The 25,679-nt window shown below is 48.0% G+C and overlaps 1 protein-coding gene across 1 annotated transcript in view; it reads right to left on the minus strand.

The window, feature by feature from the left end:
* Positions 1-24,234, minus strand: part of SLIT3 (slit guidance ligand 3) — a 722,104-nt gene extending 697,870 nt beyond the window's left edge. Inside the window, exon 1 of the mRNA XM_061129412.1 lies at positions 23,950-24,234. Within this exon, the coding sequence (XP_060985395.1) occupies positions 23,950-24,146 (197 nt within the window). The 5' untranslated portion in view covers positions 24,147-24,234. The remainder of the gene's footprint in view (positions 1-23,949) is intronic.
* Between the last annotated feature and the right edge of the window lie 1,445 nt (positions 24,235-25,679).

The following is a 25,679-nucleotide window of genomic DNA, read 5'->3' on the forward strand; positions in this document are numbered from 1 at the left end:
GCACAACTGTCTTATCACCACTAATTTTTCATCAACCCAAACAGACACTCTGTACACATTATGCACTAATTTCTAATCTCTACTCCCATGAGCCTCTAATAACCCCTAATCTACTTGCTGTCTATGAATTTGCCTGTTCTGGACATTTCATATAAGTGAAATCATGTGATATTTGTCTTTTTGTGTCTGATTTATTTTGCTTAACGTCATGTTTTCAGGGTTCATCCTGGTCATAGCATGTATCAGAACCCCATTCCTTTTTAAGGCTGAATCACTTTTCATTGTATGTATGTATCTCATCTGTTGATGAACGCAAGCTGTTTCCGCCTTTCGGATGCTGTGAATAACGCTGCAATGCTGACATACAAGAACCTGCTTCAGTCCCGGCTTTCATTTCTTTCGAGTACGCATGCATGCTAAGTCTCCAGTCATGTCTGACTCTTGGCGACCCCGTGGCCTGTAGCCTACCAGGCTGCTCTGGCCATGGGATTCTGCAGGCAAGAAGACTGGGGTGGGCTGCCATGCCCTCCTCCAGGGGATCTTCCCGGCCCAGGGATCAAACCCGCGTCTCCCGCCGCTCCTGCACTGCAGGTGGACTGTTCACCACGGAGCCGCCAGGGAAGCCCAGGAGTGTCCACTGGAGTGGACAGCCTATCCCTTCTCCAGGGGCGTCTTCTTGACCCAGGAATTGAATTGGGGTCTCCTGCATTGCAAGCAGATTCTTTACTGCCGAGTCACCAGGGAAGCCCTCTTTCATGTAAACTACTCAAAAGTAGGCTGGATCATACGGAAAGTCTGTGTTTCACTTTCTGAGGAGCTGCCATATTGCTTTACACAGAAGGTATATCATTTTGCATTGTATTCTCATTTCCTCACATCCTCGCCAGTACTTTTATTTTCTGAGTTCTTGGTTTTTGTTTAATTGTTTTGACTATAGCCATTATAGTAGGTTACTTTTTGGTAAGAGAAAACTGGTGAGATAAGTAATGGTTTGTTCAGCAGGGCTTCACAGGAGCACGTGGGTACACTTAGTACAGTTGTGTTGAATGAATGAATGAAAGGCTCTCCAGGTGACAGCACCGTCTTACTCCCTTGGACCTGATGTCCGGGACAACTCTCCCATTGACGGAATTTGGAACTGGCACAAAGAAGTACAGCTTCACAAAGGAGATCCAGGCAACAACCAAGACCACAAGTATCTCAGGGCTTTAATTCAGGGACCACCTGAACCATCTTTCTGCAATTTTTTTTTCACATCTAGGAATCAGTAAAACCTGCTGCTTTAGAACTGGGGAAGCCTACTAAGTGGAAACTCAAAAGTAAGAAGTCCATAGGCTGTAGAGAAGGGTGTCTAAGAAATCAAAACTATTGAGTCAAACTGACTTGCCTGAATCATGGCTCTACCATCAACACACATGTTAACATGGCAAACTGTTTATCCTCTGTGCCTCAGTTCGGACCTAACCCTATTCTTGTGAGGATTAAGTGAATAAGAAATCGATATATGAAACAGGGAACTCAGAGCCGGTGCAATGGGACAATCCAGAGGGACGGGATGGGGAGGGAGGTGGGAGGGGTTATCAGGACAGGGGGACACGTGTACACCCGTGGCTGATTCATGTCAATGTAGGGCAAATACCACCACAATATTGTAAAGTAATTAGCCTCCAATTAAAATAAATTAATTAATTTTTAAAAAAAGAAAACACTCCACACAGTGCCTGACACACGTGAGGTCTCAATAAACATCAGCTTTCATCATTACTATGAAGCTCCAGTATCAGTGCACAGACCCCCAAAACCCCACCCCCTTCAGGTACTTCCTCTGATCCCCAAGATCCCTGGGGAGACAGAAGGGCTTCCCCCAGGATGAGGGCCAACTTAGTCTCCTAATGATTCTCCAGGCTGACTGGAAAGTGAAAGTGTTAGTCACTCAGTCGTGTCCGACTCTATAGAGTCAGGCTCCTCTGTCCATGGAATTCGCCTGGCAAGAATACTAGAGTGGGTTGCCGTTCCCTTTTCCAGGGCATCTTCCCGACCCAGGGGTCCAACCTGGAAGGACAGCCAGTACCCATCCAGAGGCACTGTCAGGACTGGAGACGAGGGGTTCCACCTGGGTCTTCTCTGCGGGGGCCATTAGCTCCTCTGAGCTCCTTCGGCTAGGGGTTTTGAGACGGAGCAGGGCCATGAACACAGCTCTCCTGCAGAGACCTAGAACCCACATCTCAAGAGGTCAGAAAGAACACTCCTTGTATTAAAACCCATGGTTAGGACTGGAGTTGGGTAGAGATTCCAAAGACAAGGCTGACTGACAAGCCGAAATTCAGTAAGAACAGCAAGGGGGGCTGTTCCATGAGGACCCGACAGCAAACACAGAGAAAGGAGCTATGAGGCTGGGCAGGGTGGTATGCATGCTGGCAACCCGTAACCCTCACACATCTGAAAGGCCACAGCACTCAGCCTGGCTTGACAGGAGGCTTTGTGTTACACTGAAGCATACTGAAAATATCAAAGTCCCATGGAATAAAATATAGCTCCTGGGTCCAATCCTGTACCTAAGTTTTATTGTATATGAACAGTCTCAAGTCAAAAGCCCAAGTCCCTTGGGGGTGGGGTGGAAGGAGTGAAACAGGAGGTCTCGGCAGGTGGGTGGGGAGCCATGCCCACCACCAGGTAACAGCAATGGGTGTGACTCCCCGAGCGCTGTGCTGCATGCTCTCCATACACGCGTGTGACTGATACTGGCCACAGCAGCACCCGCTGTGCGGAGCGAAAGGCACCCTTTCCTCCGCCATCCCTTCTGTGGAGGAGCAAAGTGAGGTGCACAGATGTGAACTTCCTGAGGAAGGTGAGACAGGGGAATTTCTGTGACTGGTGTAGCATATATTAGGATGAATTCTATAAAATTACTACTATTCAACCTTCCCTAGAACAAAAATACCAACTCCATAGGGTTTGACCTAATAGAATATATTTATGCTCTTGTTGTTCAGTAGCTCAGTTGTGTCCAATTCTTTGCAACCCCATGGACTGCAGCACACCAGGCTTCCCTGTCTTTCACCATCACCCAGAGCTCGCTCAAACTCATGTCCATTGAATCTGTGATGCCATCCAACCATCTCATCCTCTGTTGCCCCCTTCTCCTCCTGCCTTCAATCTTTCCCAACATCAGGGTCTTTTCTAATCAGTGGCTCTTCAGATCAGGTATCCAAAATATTGGAGCTTTTGCTTCAACATCAGTCCTTCCAATGAATATTTAGGATTGATTTCCTTTAGAACTGACTGGTTTGAGCCCCTTGCATTCCATTATATATATATATGTACACATCATATATATAATTTGCATATTAATCATATCATACATAAATGTCCTGTTTTATTTACTGATTATATAATGTTATCTGCACGTTACATCAGATGCATAAGACAGAGTGCTTAGTGGATCAGTACGTGGACTCTCGGCTCAGGCTGCATGGGAAGCCTGCCTCCGCCACATACGAGCTTTGGGACATAGAGTAAAGAATGTATCCTCTCAGTGCGTTTGTTCTTCACCTACAGAGTGAGCCAATGATAGGACTGTTGTGAAAAGTAAGCAAACAAGAGTCACGCATTAGAACAGTGCCTGGCACTCACTAGCTTTGTTTGCTAATGCCTCTCTACAGCCCTTGGCAATAGGCAATGGCACCTTGACTTCACAAGGAGAAAACCAAGACTCAGACACTTGCTGGGATTACACACCCACTATTCAAGCTCAGGTCCTCCTCCTGAGCCCCAAGCCCTGCTGCTCTTCTTAAGCTGCCAGCGTCTCCGTAGTGTCCCTGAGCCTTCATTTGGTGAACGGAGAGGGTGGATCAGCTGATTTTATGATATTTTCCAGCATCCTTATGTATCAAAGTAACAGCAGGGGGAAAAAAAAAAAAAAAACAGGATCATGTACTTTCAATTCCGCTGAATTCAGTATCCTCAGCCATGTGGCCAGAAGCTTTCTCTATTTAGGGTTCCATTTTTTTTCCCTTTTTTTCCATTTCTTTCCTTAGTCCTCAGTACATTTCCTAATTAATCACTCCCACTTAATTTCCTAAAGCAATCACATCCTCCCCACAGGCAAGCGGCCTCGTCTCAGGCAGAAGCACACACACCAGCTGGCCCCACGGCTACGGGGGAGTGTGCAAGCAGCGTTTGGACACAGACCAAAGCGTGGCACAGACACAGCAAAGACGCAGCTCGGGAGCTACACTCAGAGGACACTCTTCCCATCTCAGGGACACGTGGGTTTCCTGGTGAGCAAAATGACACTGAGATGTGGTCCTCCAAGGAAACCCTGAGGGGCAGAAGATCCAGATGGAGCGCCCCAGGATGCAGGGAGACCGCCGGCGGCCACTCTGTGCTGCCGGGCAGGGCGATGCTGGCGAGGCAGGAAGGCTTAGGTTCCACTCCCAGCTTTGCTGCTTGTCTGTTGTATGAATTTGGACAAGAGCTTTCCTTTGGGTGAGCCTCAGCTTTCCCATCTTTAAAATGAAAACAGTAATACATGCCAACTCTGTGTAGTGTAAGGAGGGAGCCACAGACATGACAGCCTAGAGGGGCCTGGCAGATGACATCAATGAGGGAAGTTGGGCTGAGCAAAAGAAAAGTAACATGATGCCAAATGACAGCTGACACAGTCTCAGCATCGGGGTCACAATAGGGAGTGGGGAGACTGTGGTGAAACCCAGACACGCCTCATCTAAAGGCTAGTCAACCACTGCCCTAGGGCCAAGCTGACCCCTTGGTACCAACATTTCCAATTTTTTTTTTTTTTAAGAAAGAAGGCAGAAATAGATTTTTATATGAATTCACTCAATCTTGAAGTGTTGATAAGCAATTGACACTAGAGCTTCTCTAGTGTCCGTTGGTGGGGCTCAGGGGAAAAGAATTAGCCTGCCAATGCAGGGGACATGGGTTCAATCCCTGGTCCAGGAAGGGCCCACGTGTCACAGAGCAACTAAGCCCACACACCACACTATGAGTCTAGGCTCATAGAGCCTAGACCCCACGCTCTGCAACAAGGGAGACTGCTGCAGCGAGGGGCCCGGTAAACACATAAATCTAAAAGGACAGAGAAACCGACACTGAAGAACACCCGTATATCGTGCCAACCAAGCACAACACTTTGGAGCACTGTTCTGGTCCACTGGCCGTCGGCTTGCAAATTCTGTCAGTGTCAAGCTTAAGGGAGCCAATGAAATACATCAAGCACTTAGCTATGCATGTAACACATAACAAACTCTCAATAAACAGTGGGCGTGGGTATTACTATTGTGACTACTAACTTCTCTGTAACTCAGAACCCCCATTTGTGACAATGAAACACAAGGCTCGTGGACGTCTGAGAAAATCCCCAAGTACACTACGGAGGCTGACCTCTGTGCACACACACTGATGCTTTATCAACCGAAACATACTTCACTGAGATGGGGAGGGCAGTGGTTCTCCACCAGAGGGGATCCAGTCCCCAAGGGGACATCCGGCAATGTCTGGAGACACTTTTTGGTTGTCAGACTAGGGAGGGGTGCTTCTGCAGTCCAGCTGGTAGAGGGATGATACTAAATACTATAAAATGAACAGGACAGCCCACAATGACAGGAAGATATCCCACTCAAAATGTCAACAGTACTGAGGTAGAAAAGCCCTGAGTAGATGACGTTTTCCCTTTGCATCCTCTTTGCAGAAAAGACTTTATAAAGATAGTGAAAGTGTTAGTCACTCAGTCATGTCCGACTCTTTGCGACCCCGTGGACTGTTGTAGCCTACCAGGCTTCTCTGTCTATGGAATTCTCCAGGCAAGAATACTGGAGTGAGTAGCCATTCCCTTCTCCAGGGGATCTTCCTGACCCAGGGATCAAACCTGGGTCTCCTGCATTGCAAGCAGATTCTTCTACCATCTGAGCCACCAGGGAAGCCCCTTATAAAGACAGAGGTTTGGGTAAGTTTCTACAAGGCAAGACACGGGAGAGGCTGTGGGGTAGGAGCTAAGCGGGTGGCAGATGGGAGGAACAGCGTACAGATACATAGACAGTATCGCCTCTAAGAGTTTCAAGGCCCTGCTTTCACTCTGCTTCCTATAGATTATTTTCATCCTTGTCTGAATAACAGTCACATCGACATGTTTCCTTAAAAGATACTGTTGAAGCTGCACCAGCTAGATAATAGCATCTGGGGAAACTGAGAACCTGAGAGCTAAACTGCTGGAGGCAAGGTCATGCTGCAGGTTGCAGGGTAACCTGGGAAAGAATCCTTTTGGGTCTTAATCCACGTCCCTTGGGAAGACATCGTTTCATTCTGCTGTTGCCATAGTAATTATAAATCAATTTAATCTATCTATTAAAGCAGTTAGTCCATAGAATGTTCTCACAAAGCATTGTTGAACTCGCCCTAGTTATTCCGTGGATGTGAAAGTAATCACATTTTTGTATATCCTATAATTCTGACTACACTGGCGATTGGCCTTCACTTCAAGTGGTATAAATAATCAGGGTTATATTGCACCGTGGTTGACATGCATTGCTATGACTACTCCAAACAAAGAAAACTGTGCTAGAAGCAAAAGCAAGTGATTCGAGCTCACCTTAAGAAGGAAAAGGAAAGGAGAGTGACTTTTATCAATCCCTATATAAAGCTACCTAATTCGGGGAGATAGTGAAGGACAGGGAAGACTTGCACGCTACAGTCCACGAGATTGCAAAGAGTCAGACACAAGTTAGTGACTGAATAACAGCAACATGATGCTAAGTGTTTTACATAACTTATCTCATTTAATATTCTCTATAATTGGGAACTTTTCTTTAGGTCAGTTTTCCGAAACACTGCTGCACATCAGAAATACCTGGGAACTTAACAAAAATCACAACATCCAGGAAGCACCTCAAAATCATTAAGACAGAATCACTAGAGATGGAATCCAAGGATCGGTAATTTTTAAATCTCCCCAGGTGATTCCAACACACAACCAAGTTTGAGAATCTGAATTTCAGGACTCATTACCGTTATTTTACAATGATGCTGACATCGTAAGAGCAAAGTGAGCTTGCCTAAGGGCACCCAGCTGGTGAATGGTAATACTGTGATTCAAACCGGGGTCTGCCTTTCTCCAAATGCCAGGCATAATCTTTCTCATTATGCCACTTTCTCCCCGAAGTTTGCTGTCTGTGGCTTTCTCAGTTAGAGTTCTTTGGTTGTAAGTTTGTAATCTTCAGCAGAAGGGAATTCACTCGAAGGGATAAGGGTCTTCTGGAGCCAATGGGAATCTTAAAATCAGGTCTCGGGAAGGGAAAGCAGGGACGTCTGGTCTCTGCACAAGTACTTAGATGATATCTCGAGACATCATGTCCGACTTCTTTGTCCCTCTGCTTCAGTTTCCAGTTCCAGGAGGAAGTCCCAGACAGACCTGACTTGGGTTATGAGCCGATCCCTTGACTTGGAGAAGGCAAAGTCCCTGATTACAAATCCACCAGACTGTACCCCATGGGGGCAAAAGACAATATTCTTCTAGGAAGTGAGGCTGAATCCGCAGCAGTCACAACACAACAAGGCTCCTCTGATGGAGGGGATGGAGGGACTTACAAAAGCATGAAGACATGAGACCGTCTCACAGGTGCACTGTGAAACTTAAGTGCATGCGTGTGTGCGTGCTCACTCAGTCGTGTCTGACTCTGTGACCCCATGGACTGTAGCCTGCCAGGCTCCTCTGTCCATGGGGTTCTCCAGGCAAGAATATTGGAATGGTTTGCCATTTCCTGACCCAGGGGTGCAACCCACGTCTTCTGCATTGGCAGGCAGATTCTTTACCACTGAGCCACCTGCGAAGTCCATGAACCTCAACTAGAACACAGCAAAAGCCCAGAAGTCCATGCAATCACTAAAACAGATAGGGTCATTCAGAATAAAATTGCCACCCAGGAAAATGACTGTGAATGGCTTCAAAATCATTTGCAAAATATTGTGAGTTTGTGCATTTTTCTAAGTACAAGGTCAATTTATTTGATCAGATTATCTAGAATTATTTTTAAAAGGCTTTTAGGAGATCTTAGGGAAGAAAAGGAGAAACTCCTAACTGAGCTCAGATCCCAGAAAGTACCTGGAAAAATTAAGCCTGATGTCCTTGCCTGGCACCACACAGACAAGGCTGGCAGAACCCACCAGTCCTGAGCCAGGAAAACAATGCTTTTTAAACAGGCAACAACAAAGACAGATACAGGCAGGAGCTAGCACGTTTGCGCACAGTTACACAGCAGGGGCCTCCCTGGGGCTCAGGCAGTAAAGGGTCTGCCTGCACTGCAGGAGACCTGGGTTCGATCCCTGGGTCGGGAAGATCCCCTGGAGAAGGGAATGGCCATCCACTCCAGTATTCTTGCCTGGAGAACCCCATGGACAGAGGAGCCTGGTCCTGCAGTCCATGGGGTCTCATGAGTCGGACATGACTGAATGACTGACACTACTACACTACACAATAAATAGTAAGAAAGAGTATAGATCCAAAAGGAAAAATAACTATGTGGTTATTCCAGAAAAATGGTTATCATTGGAGGAAGCCAGGGGGCGCTCTGGGGTCAAAAGCAAAAGGTCAGTTGCCGAAGTATTCAAACAGAGCACTGTCCTTCACAGCTCAGTTCAGTCGCCCAGTCGTGTCCAACTCTTTGCGACCTCATGGACTGCAGTATGCCAGGCTTCCCTGTCCATCATCAACTCCCAGAGCCTACTTAAAGTCATGTTCATCATGTCAGTGATGCCATCCAACCATCTCATCCTCTGTTGTCCCCTTCTCCTCCTCCTAGGGGACACTGTCCCTAGCTGGCTCCTTACCAAAAGAGAACCAGCTCTCTATCCCATGAGGGTATCCTCCCAGATCTAGACATCAAAAGACCCTAGAATACAGGGACTTGGAAAACGCGGCTATTGTGTAATTAAATATATAATTGTTCAACACATAAATTTGTGGATGATTCAATATACAAACAAGAGAACTACAATTGTTAGCTGCAGCTACCCAATTTATAGGTACTAAGTGGTAAGTCTCTACTAAGTGTCAGGGACTGAGCTAAAAGCTTTAGCTGATGAATTTCTCATCCTCACAATAACCCTAAAAGGTATTTACCATCATACCCATTTTACAGATGAGGCTCCTAGGACTCCACATAATGGAAGGACTTGTCTATTGTTACAGGACAATAAGCAGTGGACTTGAAATGAGAGCTGCCAGCTTGAGCATCCGTGTGCTTGCCACAGTGCCAGCATGCCTCACAATGCCCATTGGCATCAACTACATGTTGGGCATTTTGCTAATTCTTATAACAGTCCTTGAAATAGGTATTATTGTCTTCTTATTCTTTTTTTTTTTTTTTTGATAAGAAAACTGAGTCTAGAAAGACCATTATTGATAATTTGACAAAGGGCATATTTTTAGCCCAGATTTTTTTAAATCCAAATCTGTTTGGCTTTAAAGCTCAGGGAGTTTCCACCAAACCTCCTGCCTATCTAATTCAGTTTGATTCTTTTAAATGCATTGACTTGGTTTTATTTCCACGAGCATTGTACTTAATGCATAGAGAAACACAACTCCTGCCCTCAAGAAACTTTTAATCTTGTTAGGATATTAGTTACATGGTATGGAAAACAACCATGATAACTATATGGCTATGAGGTTTTATAAACATGGCCACAAGCTCTTTGGGACTTCTTCCTTCCAGAAGTGGCTCCTCCCTTTAACCTGGGCTAATATGCCTAGTTTATAGCAATAGAACACACCAAAGAGATACTGTGTTACTTCCAAGGCTAGCTTATAGAAAGTCATGTAGCTCCTGGGCTATTTACTGACCCAAGGGTTCCTACAGTTCTGAGCCTCCATATAAGAAATTAGATCACTCTAAGGCCCCCCATGCTTCAGGGAAGCTCGTCACATCAAAGGGTTTACACACAGGCACTTTGGTCAACGAGCCCCACAGAGCCATCTTCAAGTTAAACCACCTGGGTGCCAGACATATGGGTGAACAGCCTGAAGATGATTCTGGTATCCACCCATTCAAGTCTCCCCTAGTCATTCCCTTCTCTCTATGACATGTCACACATCCAGGAGCAGAGATGAGCCATCCTAAAGAACCATGTCCCAAACCCTGACCCAAAGAATCATGGACCATAATAAAATGGCCATGGTTTTACAACACTAAGTTTTGGCAGTGGTTTGTAAATCAACCATGCATGCATGCTTAGTTGCTCAGTCATGTCCGACTCTGGGACCCCATGGACTGAGGCCCACCAGACTCCTCTGTCCATGAGATTCTCCAGGCAAGAATACTGGAGTGGGTTGCCATTCACTTTTCCAGGGGATCTTCCCGACCCAGTGATCAAACCTGAGTCTCCTACATAGCAGGCAGATTCTTTACCTTCTGAGCCATCAGGAAGTTCAAATCAGCCATAAGTAATCAGAATAAAGGCTTTTAAAGTGGTTATTTAAGACCAGGCATGTCCTCCAAGCTTGACACTCAACACCTCATTTGATCCTCCCACAGCCCAAGGACACAGGTGACTATTAAAGAACATGCCCAAGATTGCTTAGCTAGTTCAAGCCCTGGCCACACTAAGTCCAGCGTCAGGACCGTGAACTGCTCTGCTACAGAGGGAGGGACATTCTGCCTGTGCAGGGAGTCTACAAAGCCCAGAGCCAATCAGTTTTCAGAAACACCGACTGCTATTTTTGACACTAAACATCTTTTTCTTTCTTAATTTCAGAAGGCTTACTGGGGAACTGAGCTAATTATTTGAGCCTTAATCAAGGACCAGCCACTCCCTGAAGCAGCTGTCCTGGCCTCTTGATTGCCTCTAGAAAGTCCCTGGGGTTGGTTACTTGTTGGCTCAGGTCTAAACCCCAAATCTCAGCCTGAGAAGTGAAGATGTATAGGGTTGAAATGATCCTTGGAGATCTGCCAGCCTCCTCCCTTTGTCCCCTCAAAAGACGAGGAAACTGAGGCCCAGAGAGGTCAAGTGACTTGTCCAAGGTCACACAGTATGTCAGAGGTACAGCCAGGTCTCCGAATTCCCAGGCAAACATTCTTTCCACCACACCATGCTGCAGTTGCTAAAAATTCCCCAGAGCTGCCTCCCTCAGCCCTCCACTTGACAAAGCTGTTTCCCCCATACACCCCCACACAACTACACACAGTCACATTTGGCAAGAGGTGCTATCAGCCCCACTCTGCTCATGAAACGCCGGTTTGCAATGGGGCCTCCTTGTTCGTTAGCAACACAGACAAAGGAAACTGTAGCGCAGTCTTCTCAGAAGGAGATGTCTCTTGTTTTAAAGAGGGGAAGAGGGCTTCCTGGCTGGATATGGCTCGAATCAGCATGCAGCTCCAGTCGGGAAAAAACCTAGAGGAGATTTTGGTCTCTGCAAAATTTCTAGAACATATAAGGAAGGCACATGGCAGGAAGAAGCTTAAGGGAAGTGTTTCAGTATTAAAATGTGCGCCTGAACAGAGTAAACAAAGCAGATTGGTAACCATCTTGTGGCATGAAGTAATTAGAAGCGGGGGGTGGGGGGGAGCATTAGACATTAAAACCTCCCATGAACTAATTGGCCTTCCCATTTTGGATTTTTTCTCTAGTCCTGGTTCCCAGCTGTTTTGTTTGTTTTTTCCCTTTCTATATCTTAACCAAGCTCCTTTGGTCCCTCTCCCCTTGGGTTCCACAGTATTCCTTATTTATTTATTTATTTTTGACTAGATTTGGTCCCTTCTGTCTCCCTGGTTTCTCAGATTGGCAGAGGCTTCCTATAGCTTTGAGTGATCATTATTGAAGACCAAATGCTGTGATTGAGGCTGAAATGAAAGCAGGACAGACTTCTCATGAGGGCAGCTAACACCACAAAGCTGGGGTCCCCTCCGATTACAGTTCTGAGACACGCATCTGTCTGGGTGGGTTGAGAGCAGTGGGAAGCGGGTAGACCAGATGATCTCCAGAGCTACTTGCAAAGCTTGAAAGCCTCCTGGCTGGAGAAGGGAATGAGGGGGAGGGACAAAACCAAGTTCCATGGCAGAAATTCAGGACTTGTAAGCTGGAAGCAGATGGAGAGGAAAGTGCCAGTTTCTAGCAGGAGGAGATGCACTGCATACATTTCTTAAGGCTACTGCACACCCCAGGTCTTCCCTTCCAAAGGATCAGCTGAATGGCGCCCAGGAACCACACAGTCAGCCACATGTACAGGTACAAACTGAGTTCTCTAAAAAAGAAACTGGCCCAAATGGAAGTTCTCAGCCGCTTCCCCTCAAAGCTGTCCTCCCCATCGCCTACCCCACTCTCAGGCAAACCTGTTCCAAGAGCAGCCTGTGGTCCAAAGCCCCCCTCCTCATTCTCGCCTGCGGAAACTCCCGCCTCAGAGAGAAGACTGGGGGATCAGCACCAGCGAGACCACAGCCGGCAGTCTCATCACAGCTGGGGCAGCCCAGGAGAGGACGCTGGCCTCCCACAGCGGGCCTCGTATCTCCTCACGGCCTCAAATGCTGCTGCGCTGTGTGTCGGTGTTTGTGAAATGCTTCTCGAATAAGGTCAGTATTCCACGCAGAGTCAGGACTCTAATAAAATGCAGAACTTGTGCTGTTTGCCAGCTAGCTGCTGAGGCATACTTGAATTCTTTCTCGGATACAATTGTTCTCATATTAATATTTTCCCCATGCGTTTTTTTTTTTTCAAATTCTACTTGTACTATTTTTTTTATGATGTGTGAGTTTTCCTACATATTGTACCCACTAACAGGGATGAGTGGGGCTTGCTTTCACCAGTGGTTCCTGAGGGCTTGATGTCTCATCCTTCATTTTCCCCATCACCCCATAAATCTCCTCCTCTCTGAACCTAGCATGGTGGCTTTCACCTTGTCAGTCACCTGGTGGGAAGCTCAGCCCAGATTGAGTTCCATATTATTTTGAGCTGTTCCGGTTATGAGGATATTTCACTTGATTTAGTCATCATTCTATGCTGCTGAGCTATGTTGTGCTCAGTCATGTCCAACTCTCTGTGACCCGCTGGACTGCAGCCTGCCAGGCTCCACGGGATTCTCCAGGCAAGAGTACTGGAGTGGGCTGCCACTTCCTTCTCCAGAGGATCTTTCCAACCCAAGGATCGAACCCACATCTCTTGCATCTCCAGCATCACAGGCAGATTATTTATCACCTTGCCACCTGGGAAGCCCCAGTCATCCTTGTTCAGTTCAGTTCAGTCACTCGATGGTGTTTGACTCTCTGCTACCCCATGGACTGCAGCATGCCAGGCCTCCCTGTCCATCACCAACTCCCAGAGTTTACCCAAACTCATGTCCATTGAGTCAGTGATGCCATCCAACCATCTCATCCTCTGTTGTCCCCTTCTCCTCCTGCCTTCAATCTTTCCCAGCATCACCATTGTAGGCACTCAATAAATAGCTCCCTTAAATGACTCCATCTTTCAAGGAGCCCCTTACATGGTTTTACCTTATTGAGACCACCAGTTAGTAATTACTCAGGTGAAACGTTCTCTCCACCTGGCTGGGTTACTGGTGTTGGTATGAGGCTCTATTTGCATGTGTAAAAGATGCATGTTGATAAATGAAAAGGAAAAGCCCAGTCAAAATTCAAAAGCATGGGTGATCCTGAGCAAGTCCTTTGAATTCGCTGTTTCCTCACCTATAAATATAAGATGCTAAGATGAACCCTGATCATCTTTTAGATGCAGGATTTAGCTGATAAAGCTCTTGTGGGTGGCATCAGTAAGTCATTGCCACGGCACTAGATTTAGGAGACATTTGCAGGCATTTGATCTCATTTAAACTCTGCATCAGTGCCATGAGAGAAGTGTTATTCCCACCATTCTAAAGGTTACAGATGAGACAATTAAGACTCCCAAAGATACTCCTGTAAGTTCCTGCAGTTAAAAAAATGGATAGAAACCAGGTTTCTCCCTAGGTCTTTTTCCTCATTAAAGGTTATATCAGACTGTACTCTCCACTGGTTTCACATTAACACCTCTTCGAAACCTCATACATAAAACACTTTCTACCTACATTACAGAGCTTGGCAGAGGTGCAGGTGAGCAACAGAATATCAGAAAGGACTAGATGATCCAGAAACTTTCATAACACATTTCTGAGCAAGACAGCATGCCACTGAAATCATCATTGCTGAGCTTGCCAATCACAGAAGAAGCCACTCTATTCTCTGCTTGGGTTGCATGGAGTTTAGGAGCACGTTGTAGTCATCATTCACAGGGGCCAGCCCCAGATGACTTCTCCCCACTACCCTGGGCATTATGAAAGACTTCGGGTGGCCCTGAAGATGAAGTCTCAGGCTGTCTTCAGGACACAGCCATGGATTGGCAGTCTCCAGTCTCCAACTGAGGTCCAGGCCGCAAAGATCCTCCTGAAATACAATCTCAGGAACTGAGGTTTAGATGGTCAAAGTCCAAATTCAGTACTAGGCAATGGAGAGCTACCTGCAGGGCAGGACTGGGTAAGAAGCCAAGCTTGGAAGGGTCAAGGGGAGGGCCAGGAGAGATACACAAGATGCACACATCCATGGTCAAGCCGACAAGCCTCAGATCAGAAGAGACCGCAGACATACTATGCAGACGGACCTGAGCTGGGGGATCTACTAACTGAGGGCAGGGGAGCAAAGGGGGATACGCCGGGAGCAGACGGAAACTAGGGAGGCTGAGAAACGCAAGAGGGAGTCAAGGTGGGTGGTTCAATGTGCTGGCAGACTTTCAGGAACCACACTCCATGCTGTTGCCAAAGTGCAGAATGAATCAGGGGTCAGGAACTCAGACTGGCATTTCGGACAAGAGAATAGGAATCTGAGCCCACACAAGCAGTGATAAAACCATGAAAAGTGAAGTCGCGTTCATTCCAGCAAGGCTGCATCTTATACACATCCTGTACCAGCAGGACCCAACCTCAGGGTGGCAGGAGTCCAGAGATCACGAATGAAAGAAGGCGAGTGGTACCACCAGCTAGAAGGGAAGACAATCCCTGGCAAAAGCTAGGCAGATACTCGTGGGGGAAAACACCCGTCAAGAAGGCTCATCAGGGGACTCCCCTGGTGGTCCAGCAGTTAAGACTTCGCCTTCCACTGCAGGGGTACAGGTTCAGACCCTGGTCAGAGAGCTAATAGCTCACATGCCTTGCAGCCAAAAATCCAAAACAAAACAAACAAATAAACAAAGCAGAAGCAATACTGTAACAAATTCAATAAAGACTTAAAAAAAAAAAAAGGCCCACATTTAAAAAAAAAAAAAATGAAGCCACATTAGAATGTTCTTGGAGGGTTGTTCCCCTCAAATCTAAAATAAAATATCACAGTAATTAGCCACATAACCATGGTGATATTTTCCCTAAGACTGGGTTTAGTCCTAAACACACTAAATGCCCCTGGTTGATAAAACTTTCTTAAGAGCAGCTCCTATCATTTTAAATGGGGCTCAGGCCCCCTTAGGTTTCTTATAACTGTGAACTCTGTGAGTCTAAACTACATTCCTATTTCTCGCCATGGGAACCCACTTCTCCAATTCAAACGTCACGTATTAATATGTCCCGAAGCCGGACAGGCTAGCTCTTTTGCCAGGTGGCCAGAACATAGCATCGGAACCCCTCTCAGGATACCTTGCATCAATAGGTTCTCACTGATTCAATAGGATCTTGCTTTTTTCCCTTCTGGTTCATTCTTTGAGAACTAAGTTTAGAAGGCTGGACAAGGTGTGCTAACTGAACTTGGGGAGGGATAACATGACCAGTAGTGGGAGCACAGACCAGAGACCAGCCTGCCTGGACAAACCCTGGCTCCACACCTCCCACCTGGGGAAGGGACCTCTCTGACTCTGTTTCCTTATCTGTAAAATGGGGGCACAAGGAGTTCCTGTTTGGCATGACTGTTTGAAGATACAGTCTATGTACGTCCAGAGTGGGAGCAGCACCAGGCCCAAACAAGGGCCCCACAGACGGGCGCTGTGCTGGTGATGGAGAGGCCCACTGCCACTGCCGTCAGTGTTTACAGAGGCTTCAGGAGCACCTGGAGACTTCAGTCCTCTATGCCTCGTCCTGCATCACATTCACTCACCCACTTTCCAAGCAAATGAGCTCTGTACCAGTGGGCACCCCAGACAGTCAAAGAAATCACTTTGAGAAATGGAGGTTCTCAGATGGGCCTTGCTGCTGAAAAGAAGGACCTGATTTCTCAGGCTAGAATATTTCACAGGAGAGAATAACACACATACACACACCCACACCCACACACACCTCCCCCACATCGTAGGCTGATGGGGCTTCTGGCATCAAACTTGACAGAAAAAGGATGAAGCAAAAGTCATGATGGAAAAGGCTACAAGAAACCAAGAGTATCGAGAAAACTCAACATACAGGGGAATTAAACATTAATAGGATATCATCCCAGAGAAAATACGAACAATAGAACTCCAGGGAAAGAAGATGCTACAGGCCAGTAAGACCTCAAGATTTGTATCTACCCCAGCCAGGAAGAACGGGACAATGTACTTATGTAATCTACACCCCAGACCATAGAAAGATGTCGAAAAAACTGAGAGAACGTTGCTGACTATATTGACAACCTGGATAAAGATCTATAGGGCAAGCTCATTAAAACTGCAGAGGAAATGAGGAGAGGAGTGGTTAATATGCTGGAAGGAAAATCAATGGAGAAATGTTCCTGAAAAGCTGATGAAATGAAACTATTTTCCAAAATTTAATTAGGATAAATGCAAAGTGTTGTATTTAGATGCCAAAAGTCAAATGCGCAAATCGAGGCTGGGAGAAAATAAGGTCAACAGCACGGAGGACTGGGGAGACAGTGAACAGCAGGATCAGAATGAGCCAACCCAGGGGCAGGGGCTGAACCAAGCGAAGAGGTCCCTGCAGCAGGTCCCGATAGGAGGTGAGACAGTAAGGGAGTGGAAGGTCTCATTCAAACTAATGAAAGGAGAAGGGGATTGGAATCTATTTAAAGGAAGAAAACTATGAAAGGAAAGAGCGCTTGTCTCAAAGTCTAACACGCACAGAATAGCTGAGGCGATTATAAAAGTTTATGGAAGAAAAGAGAAGGCTTGGGTAAGTGGGTGGTTAGAAATACAGCGGCAGTAAGACGTCTGAAACCCCATTGTTTGGGAAAGGATTCTGCTTGCTCTGTATAATAACAAGTAATGGCGGATAAGTCCAACCCCCAAACAAAGAAAAAGTTTTCTTAGAACTTCTTTTAAAAATAGAATAAATTGCCTTAGGAAGAACTGAGGGCCTCACCACCAAATGTAATCAAACAAAGGAGAATGACCACTTTCCCCCAAATTATGCTGGTGGAAGACCAACCTGCACATGGTCGAAACTTGGACAAGAGGACCCCTTTCAACCTCGACAATCTGTATTTTTCCAACTTAGGCTTTATCTTGAGTGTGCTCCGGAACGAAGACTATAGTCAATAAGAATTGTGATAAGCATGATAATAGGTGTATTTATGGAGGATGCACTGGGATTCATGCAGTCTATGTATCTGATACAGCGTCCCATTTAAGGGGATGATTATCATTTCCATTTTATAAACGAAGACACTGAGGTGACCCAGCTAGTTAAAAAGTGAACCAGGACTGGAGCCCCAGCTGGCTCTGAAATCCACAGCTCTGCTCACAGAAGTATTCCTTCCCCACTTCCCAATCTGCTCAGCATTGAGGATCTTTCATCACACACACTTGACACTGTTTCTGGGGCAATGGCTGGACCAAGCGCGGTGCCACTAACAGAGCCACGAAGACCACAGAGAGCGGGAAGGAGAGCTTAGCCTTTGGCAGACCGGAGCTAGCAGCGGTCTCCAAGTACAGCCTAGGTCTCCCAGCAGAGTTCTCCCCATCTGAGTAAGATGGATTTAAATTTAAGTCTGGAGAATAATGAATAATCGGGAGCCTCGAAAAACTCAACAGCAGAAACCACAGCAGGGCACCCTCGGATCTACTCTGTCCAGAATTAGTGGTGCCTCAGAAAATCTCTCAGGGAAAAAAAATATGCCTTGTTTTTGTTTGTTTTTTGTTTTTCCAGCAGTTACAAAAAGGGTTAAGACCACCTTACAGAACAGGGGTGGAGCACGCTAGTAAATACAGCTGTTTCAAGTGAAAGCAGTAACAGAGGCAGACAAGGGAAGGCAGTAAAAGTAGGTACTTAGGCAAAGACAGGAGGAATAAGCATTGAAAAAATAAAGTCAGGGCCAAAAATTCCACATGAAAGTCCAGCCCCCTCAAAATAAATAAATAAAATGCATTCCTTATTTAAATATTCCACAGAGCAGCATGCCCATGGAAAAGATATGAACCACTTCAACCGTAATCTCATTTTTACGGAACAGAGGCCAACCTGGGCTTAGCTGGGGAGGAGAGGGAGGCAACCAGGCACGAAGGGGTTGGGCACGGCCTACGTGCAGGCAGGGAGCTTGCCCCGACAGGCACACTTCGAGTGGGCATCTCAAAACTTCCAGCCGATGAGGCCCGAGATGAAGAAATGGAAATAACCGCTGTGGTCACAGTCATTAAGAGTTTGTGGAGGCCTATGTGCCAGGTACTGTGTTAAGCACTTCCGGTACATCATTTCATTTAATTGTCCCCCAGAGGAACACTGACTGCACCCTGTACAGATAAGGAATGGTAGTTGGAAAAGCAGCATGCTGGGCACTGCGCTGAGTGCTTCGCACGGATGCCTTGGGCCACGTGCATAGCATTCCAACAGGGGCCAGGGTGAGTGCCACCCCTGTATACAGGTGTGGAAATATGGTACAGAGGGATGAAACAGGTGGCAGCCCAGAGGAGTGGGGTGACCTGTCCCAAGTGCAACAGCAAAGATGGAGCAGAGCCAGAACAGAGCTGTCTGTCTCCAGAGACCAGGCCTGAACCAGGAGGCATGGGGCTCTGAAATCATCTTGCATCACCCACCTAGTGCCAAAGACTCCCCAGCTCTCAGACCTGTTGTTCTGGCTTTCCAGGGGAGAAACAACTCAATGACAACAAAGGGGACTGGAGAGAAACAAAGAATCAAAGTAGCAAATACGCAGAAATAAACAAGGCCCGGCTCCTGCACAAAAGCAAAACTCAACAGCAACCTACAAATGCATGGATTAATACCAGCAGAGCAGCAATCAAAAACCACAGAGTGGAGGATAATGCTGATGAGCTTCTGATTAGAAAGTCCTGCGGTTTAAGTGATCGGGATTTCTAGCGCTTTTCACGGGCATGTGCACAGTAGGAGTTTTGCGAGGTTGCTTAGCAACACCTGGCAACCAGACTCCAGAATGGATCACTCCTTGGTAACTCTAGTAAGGCAATAATTTTAGTTCATGAAAGCTAAATTTTAGAAACCCTTAATAACTCATATAATAGGTTACTAGTAAGTAGCCTGCAGCCATACATAAAAATGCAAATCTGTAACCACTCAGCTTTCACTTGTATGAACCAAAGAAAGATGTGTACTTTTGAGATTCATCATTAATTTATTTAATACATACTTGCTGAAAACCTACTAAGTGCCAGACACTGTTCTATGCTGTGGGAAAGAGGCTTTTGACAGTTCACCAGTGAACTACAGACTATACACGAAAAACCATGAGCTGGACTAGAATCCTACTTTTAGGAAAACGAGGCCCAGAGAAGGAAAACATTCCATTCTAAGTTGCACAGCACCCTGCAGGATATTTTCAGCTGCTATGTCCCACCCAGTAGACTCAGCAGGAAAACACCACTCCCCTGAAAAGGCCATATCCCTATGGTTGGTCCAGAGAGGCCTCAGGATCCACCAGTTTGCCTCCTGGTCCTCTGAGCTAGCCTGGAGGGCTGGGAGTACCAGGATGCAGGGCCTGGCTGTTGAGCATCTTGGAAAGTCTCCCACTTGACCTCAGGACCTCTGTGGTCAAGTAAGGGAAAGCCTATGACACGGTGTCGGTTTTTATTGGACCCAACCACCGGCGAAGCTTGCCGTCATCTGGAGTGATGGAGAAAATTAAGTTACCACATTCTCACGTTTCAGCCTTTAGCCCGTATTCCTTTGCAAACAGGAAATGTTTATTTAAATACAGCAGTCTCCAGCATGTTCCAGAGCCAAGTGAAAAACCAAAGATGTCCACTCTTGCCCCACTCCACTGTTCAGGCCACCACCTCACTGTGGGTGAGAAGCAGGCCTCCGCCTGCCTTTAGGCAGGATGGGGCGAAGGGGTCCTGCATGAGAGCTCATTTTCATGTCTCCTCCTCTTCTAGGCCGAGATTGTGGTTGGAGAAGAATTACATCCGTGGGCTCCTTTTGTACTCAGAAGGGCAAACGCAACATCTGTTTACTCTGTGCTCCATGCTAAACATTTTGTTTCAGGCACACCATCCACTTCCTCTCCCCTCGTCCTCTATCTCTGCTCTCTGGATAATAAATTACACGGAATTCTCCTCTGCATTTATTTTGCTTTCTTGTGGGTGTCACCTCCCCACTGAAGGGAAAAAAAAATTTGTCAGTAGTTTATAAACAGCAGAGAGTTTCTCCATGTGATGTGCTGACATTATGTAGAATATGCTAGAACACAGACCCCTAGCTCACAGATACCAGCTTACTTATGAACAATTTAACAGGCCCCATTCCAGGCCTGAAGCAAAGTCCAAATGGTGACTACATCACCCCCATGCACGTTTCCCTTAAAGGCGTGCCATGGGTGGACACGGTCACAACAACACCAGAGCAACAACTACACACACACACACACACACACACACACACACACACAGCCCTTCATAAAAGGCTCTTTGGGAGACAGAATAGCAAGAACGCAGAAGGGAGAAAATGCTTCCTCTTTGTTATAAAATGCAACGTAAACATCTGAGATCAGAAGTGGATTTTAGGAAGGTCCTGAGCATCTAAAGGCAGTGCTGACAAAAGTTGTTGTTGTTTAGTCGTTCAGTCGTGTTTGACTCTTTGTGATCCTGTGAACTATAGCCCACCAGGCTCCTCTGTCCGTGGGATTTTCCAGGCAAAAATATTGGAGTGGATTGCCATTTCCTTCTCCAGGGGATCTTCCAGACCCAGGGATCAAACCCCAGTCTCCCGTGGCTCCCGAACTGCAAGCAGATTCTTTACCACTGAGCCACCAAGGAAGCCCCGCTGACAAAACTTAGCCACATGAAAAAATGAGCCTTGAGAAGTTGAAAGGGCTTACTAAAGGAAAGTTCCTTCTTCCATCCTTTGATTACATTCTTGAAGTTGGATTACTGGTTTTCCTCTGTATATGCCATGATTTTATATACATTTACTGGAATGCAGCTCAAGTTATGTTTGTTGAATGAATGAAGGGAAGAATGAATGAAAAATTCCTCCCTAAAGAAATCCTTAGCATAACTCAGAAATTCCACCCCCTCCCCCCAAGAGTGTGCAGAATTGAAATGTTACATGTGAGCTGACTGAGAGAGGGTGTGGGATGATGAAGGACTATTGGAACTGTTGTTGGGAGGCTGTGCCTAATCCCTGCAGTAACTCTGACCCAGCCTGCCTGTAAAACCTGCCCCCACCCCCACACCCAGAGGAGGAAAGAAACTAGATGAAAAGCCAGCCTTGGCAACCACCTCACCCTAATGCAAGCCCACCAAACGAGACATCAGTGACCAGAACCAAGGAAGATGAGATTCACACATTCCAAAGTACCCCTACCCTGCCAGTGCCTGCCGGTGGCCATGATGGCAGAGGCCCATGGGAATGCCCAGGACTCCAGTCTCCGCCCAGTTTCTTCAGTTACAGAGCAGATGGGCAGCCCCCAATTGCCTGGGTCTCCTGGGGGAGGCAGTGCAGTGGCATGATGGCTGCAGAGCTGTGCCCACAGCTTTTGAGGACTCCCTGCATGCCAGAAGTAGAGGGGCCTTCTCTCCTTGCTGTCTCAAACATGCCACATGATTTTAAATATCAAAGAGACCCCAAACAGGAGAGCTAATGTCAAAGCAAGTCAATGTTTGCAGAGTCCACCTGAAGCAGCAGTAACAGGTGCCTATTCTAAGACCCTGGCCCAAGGAGAACCCTCCCAGGACCATCTGTTTACAGATCTTGGTCCAAGCTGACCCTTGTTCCAAGGATGTCCAGCAGAGGGGTAAAGGGTGTCTACTTGGGAGCCAGATATACTCGAATTCAAGCTTAACTAGATACTACATGACCTTGAGCCAATGACAAAAAGGCTTAACAGTTAAGTGGAATAATAAGCATTCCCTTTGTAACTAATAAGACAGTTGTAGAGATTCAGTAAGATAATACATGTAAACAAACTGAGGCACATAAAGCATTTGTTAAACATTAGCTATAGTTATTATTTCACTCACTCATGTGGTTGGCCCTGGTGTGAGAAGGTAGGTGAATTTAGTTTATCAGTTATAGGTTTCCAAAACCACCACTAAAACAAGTTTTTCACTGGCACGGTAGAATGTAATGTCTGAATTCAGTTGTGGAGGCCTGGATTCTGGCCCTTTTATTGCCACCAAATTGCTGTGTGACCTTAGGCGAGTCATTTCACATTTCCAAGCCACATTTTCCATGTGTATGCATGAAGGTTCAGCTCTACCCTGCTCTAGAACGGTATGGTTCACCCCCACAGAATAATCACTGCCCTTGGGAAAAAAAAATGTTTTAAACCAAAGGAAAGCAGGAAAAAGGAAGGCAATTCTACTGAGTCTCCGCTCAGGGACACATAAAGAGTAGGCAGCAGAGAATGAAGTGACAGGAGGTGATTAACAGGAATAACACACTCTAAGACAATCCATCTTAGTCTTTTGCCACTCTCCTCCAGACTAAAGCCGGGAAGGCAGAATCTCAAAGACCCCTGCACCCTCTAAGACATGCGGGGAAGGGGCAGTGGGAGAACCAAGACCAGCAGGAAGCTACCAGCTACAGCAAACCCTCACCCACCTCTGGGCTGTGTTCCCAGTCCCTTCCAACACCCCTCCACCATTTCTCCTTCCTTCTTCACTTCGGACTGCAGGCTAGAAAGAGCCCACCCCCAGTCCAAGTTTTGAAATTGGTCCGAGGATCAAAATGATAAATGTTTCCAAAACGTTGACATATGAAAAGTAAATATTTGGTTGCACAATTGGGGTTAAAACGAGGGTCAATCCACCCCACTCTCCAAGCGCCTCTCCTCTTGCTGCCAAGCCCAGGATCCGAGGTTGAGTGCGGTTTGTAAGATTATAGCGCTCGCTCTCATTTAAAGGGCTGTCAGCATTTCCATTCTCTGGCCCCGTTCGGAGAGGCATTTATAACCGAGCCATAAAAAATTCACCCGGGCTGCAACTTGGCATCTTGGAGGCTGCGCTCCAGGCAGGGAGGGTTTTGCAAGCACCCACTCTGAACTGGTTTGGTTCCTCAGAAGTTAGACCTTCAGACACACTCTCAACTTTGCTCGCAAGGGCAGCCAGAGAGCGGCTGGCCCATGCTGATCTCCGAGCTGGTCACAGTCCCTTGGGCCCGCTCTCCTAGTCCCCGTGCCTTGTCGCCCCATCGCCCTTCGGCTTTCTGCTTCCCTCCCTCTTCAAACGGGCGGACCCCTTCCTCTCACTCTAAGACCTCTTCGTAAGACCTCCCTGGCTGCAGTGTCATCTCCTCCCTTGCCTTCTGCCAGCATTCTCTTTGGAAACTGTCAGTTGGCCCTGCGTCTGGAACCCTTCACCCCTGGAGAGACACTGTTCTTCGCTCATCACAGGGGCCTCAAGCCCTCGCTCCCTAGACCTGTCCAAAGCCACAGACCCCCAACTCAGAGGGTGGAGGATCCGATCCAGGAGACAGGGGAGGCAGAGATTGTAGCCAACGCGACCAAGGGGAAAGGAAGGGTCTGGCGCGCCTGGGGGCCCTTCTGTGGGACCCAGGTGGGTGGCCCGGGTACGGTAGGGCAGGGCGGGGGTACTTACAGGCGCTCGGCGTTGCGGGGGATGCCCCGGGGAACCGCCCGGAGGCCCAGCCCGTGGCAGTCCACGCTGGCGGCGGAGCAGGTACACTTGGTGGGGCAGGCGGCAGCTGGGGGCCCACTCAGAACACTCGCCAACGCCAAGGCCAGCATCAGGCCGGCGCGCACGGCGGCGCCGGCCCCCGTCCGCCTGGGGGCCATAGTGTGCAGGGGCCCGCGCCCGGAGGAGGCTGCCTCGGCAGGGCAAGACGCGTGGAGCCCGCGGAGATGAGCTAAGAGCACGAACGGCCTGGGAGCGGGCAGAGGAGTTAGCGCGGAGGAGGAGCGAGCTCGGCGCTCAGGCGCACGGGGCGCGGGCGGAGCGGGGTGCGCCGGGCGGCGGCGGCAGCAGCTCCATCGGCGGGGCCGGCGCTGCCCCGCTGTGCATCGCTCGGAGTGCCCAGGTGCCGAGCGCCCCCTGGCCCCACCGGACCGCAGCCCGGGGCGCGGGCCGGGTCGGAAACCTGGGGAGAGCGCAGTGGGGCGCGGCGCCCGGGGCGGTCCGGCTTGGGGCCGGGCTCTGGAGCGCGGCGGCGACGGCGGCTGGCGCACGGGGCGGCTGGGTGAGCTGGCCGGCGCTCGCTCTCTCCATTCACTGAGCAGGGCAGACACCGGAGACGCGGGGCCCACCCCTCCCGCCCCCCAAAAACGCCAGCTCCGCCTCCGATTGGCTGCGCCGCGCGTCATGTCGACTAAGTTGGGAACTTTGCTGGAGCGACCGGGGAGCACGAAGGGAGGAGGCCACCGAGGAGGGAGAAGGAACGGGCGGGAAGAGGGGCTCGGTTGGCCAGCAGGGCCCCAGAATTGAGGCTTATTCACTCTAGGGAGCCAAGGACTGAACAGGCTGATGATACATTTTCTTTATTCTAGCACTGACCTAGGCATGCTGCTTACAGTTTTACCTTCTGTCCCAACATCGTCCCGCAAGGGGGCATTTGAGTGCCCCTATTTTATAGGTTAAAAGCTCAGAGCTCAGAGAAGTGAAGTGACTTGCCTGAAGCCACACAACCACTGGGGACCCCAGACCGCGGCCCTCTCATTCACCATGTTTGACTTCACAATCCACCAAAGCTGCGGCCATGCCTCATCGACAAGATCCTTAAAAGATCCTGCCTGATCTTGGCCAAGATCCACTTCTTCCTGAAGGACCTGCTGCATTGACACGACTGCCCTCCACGGTCACAAGTGTCAGAAAATGGCCACCTGAATTGTTCAGGTCATTGTTGGTAAACCCTTCTTGGAAGCATTGCTTCTCTGCCCAGCCCCAACACTGGCTGTGCTGCTGAGAGTACTGATGGCTGGGCTGTGGAGCCCTGGATTGACAGTGCTGGGTTCCTAGGCCTGGAGCTTCTGCTTCCTGACCAGGTGACTCTGGGTCAGCTGTGTCACCTAAGCCTTGATTTCCTCAAAGCAAGGAGGTCACATCACTGTCTGGGCCCGCCTCTCTGGGTTGTCTGAAGCATCAAAGAAGAGAAAGTGTGTTTTTCAAAACACTCATTGCATGCAAGGCATCCCTTTGGCCTCTAGTGCCTTCCTCTCCCAGTGCCCCCTCTAAACTGGCCAGGTCTGAGCTTTTCCAGAGGCCCTGGGGAGGGGCATGTGTTAGGGGCTCCATAAATACTTGTAGGAATGATTTTGTTTGTTTGTTTGGAGAGAGAGGGCAGGAACTGGAGGAAGTATTGCCCAGACTTCCTT

Source organism: Dama dama, chromosome 25 (assembly GCF_033118175.1).
Source record: "Dama dama isolate Ldn47 chromosome 25, ASM3311817v1, whole genome shotgun sequence".
In the NCBI taxonomy this organism is placed as follows: Eukaryota; Metazoa; Chordata; class Mammalia; order Artiodactyla; family Cervidae; genus Dama; species Dama dama.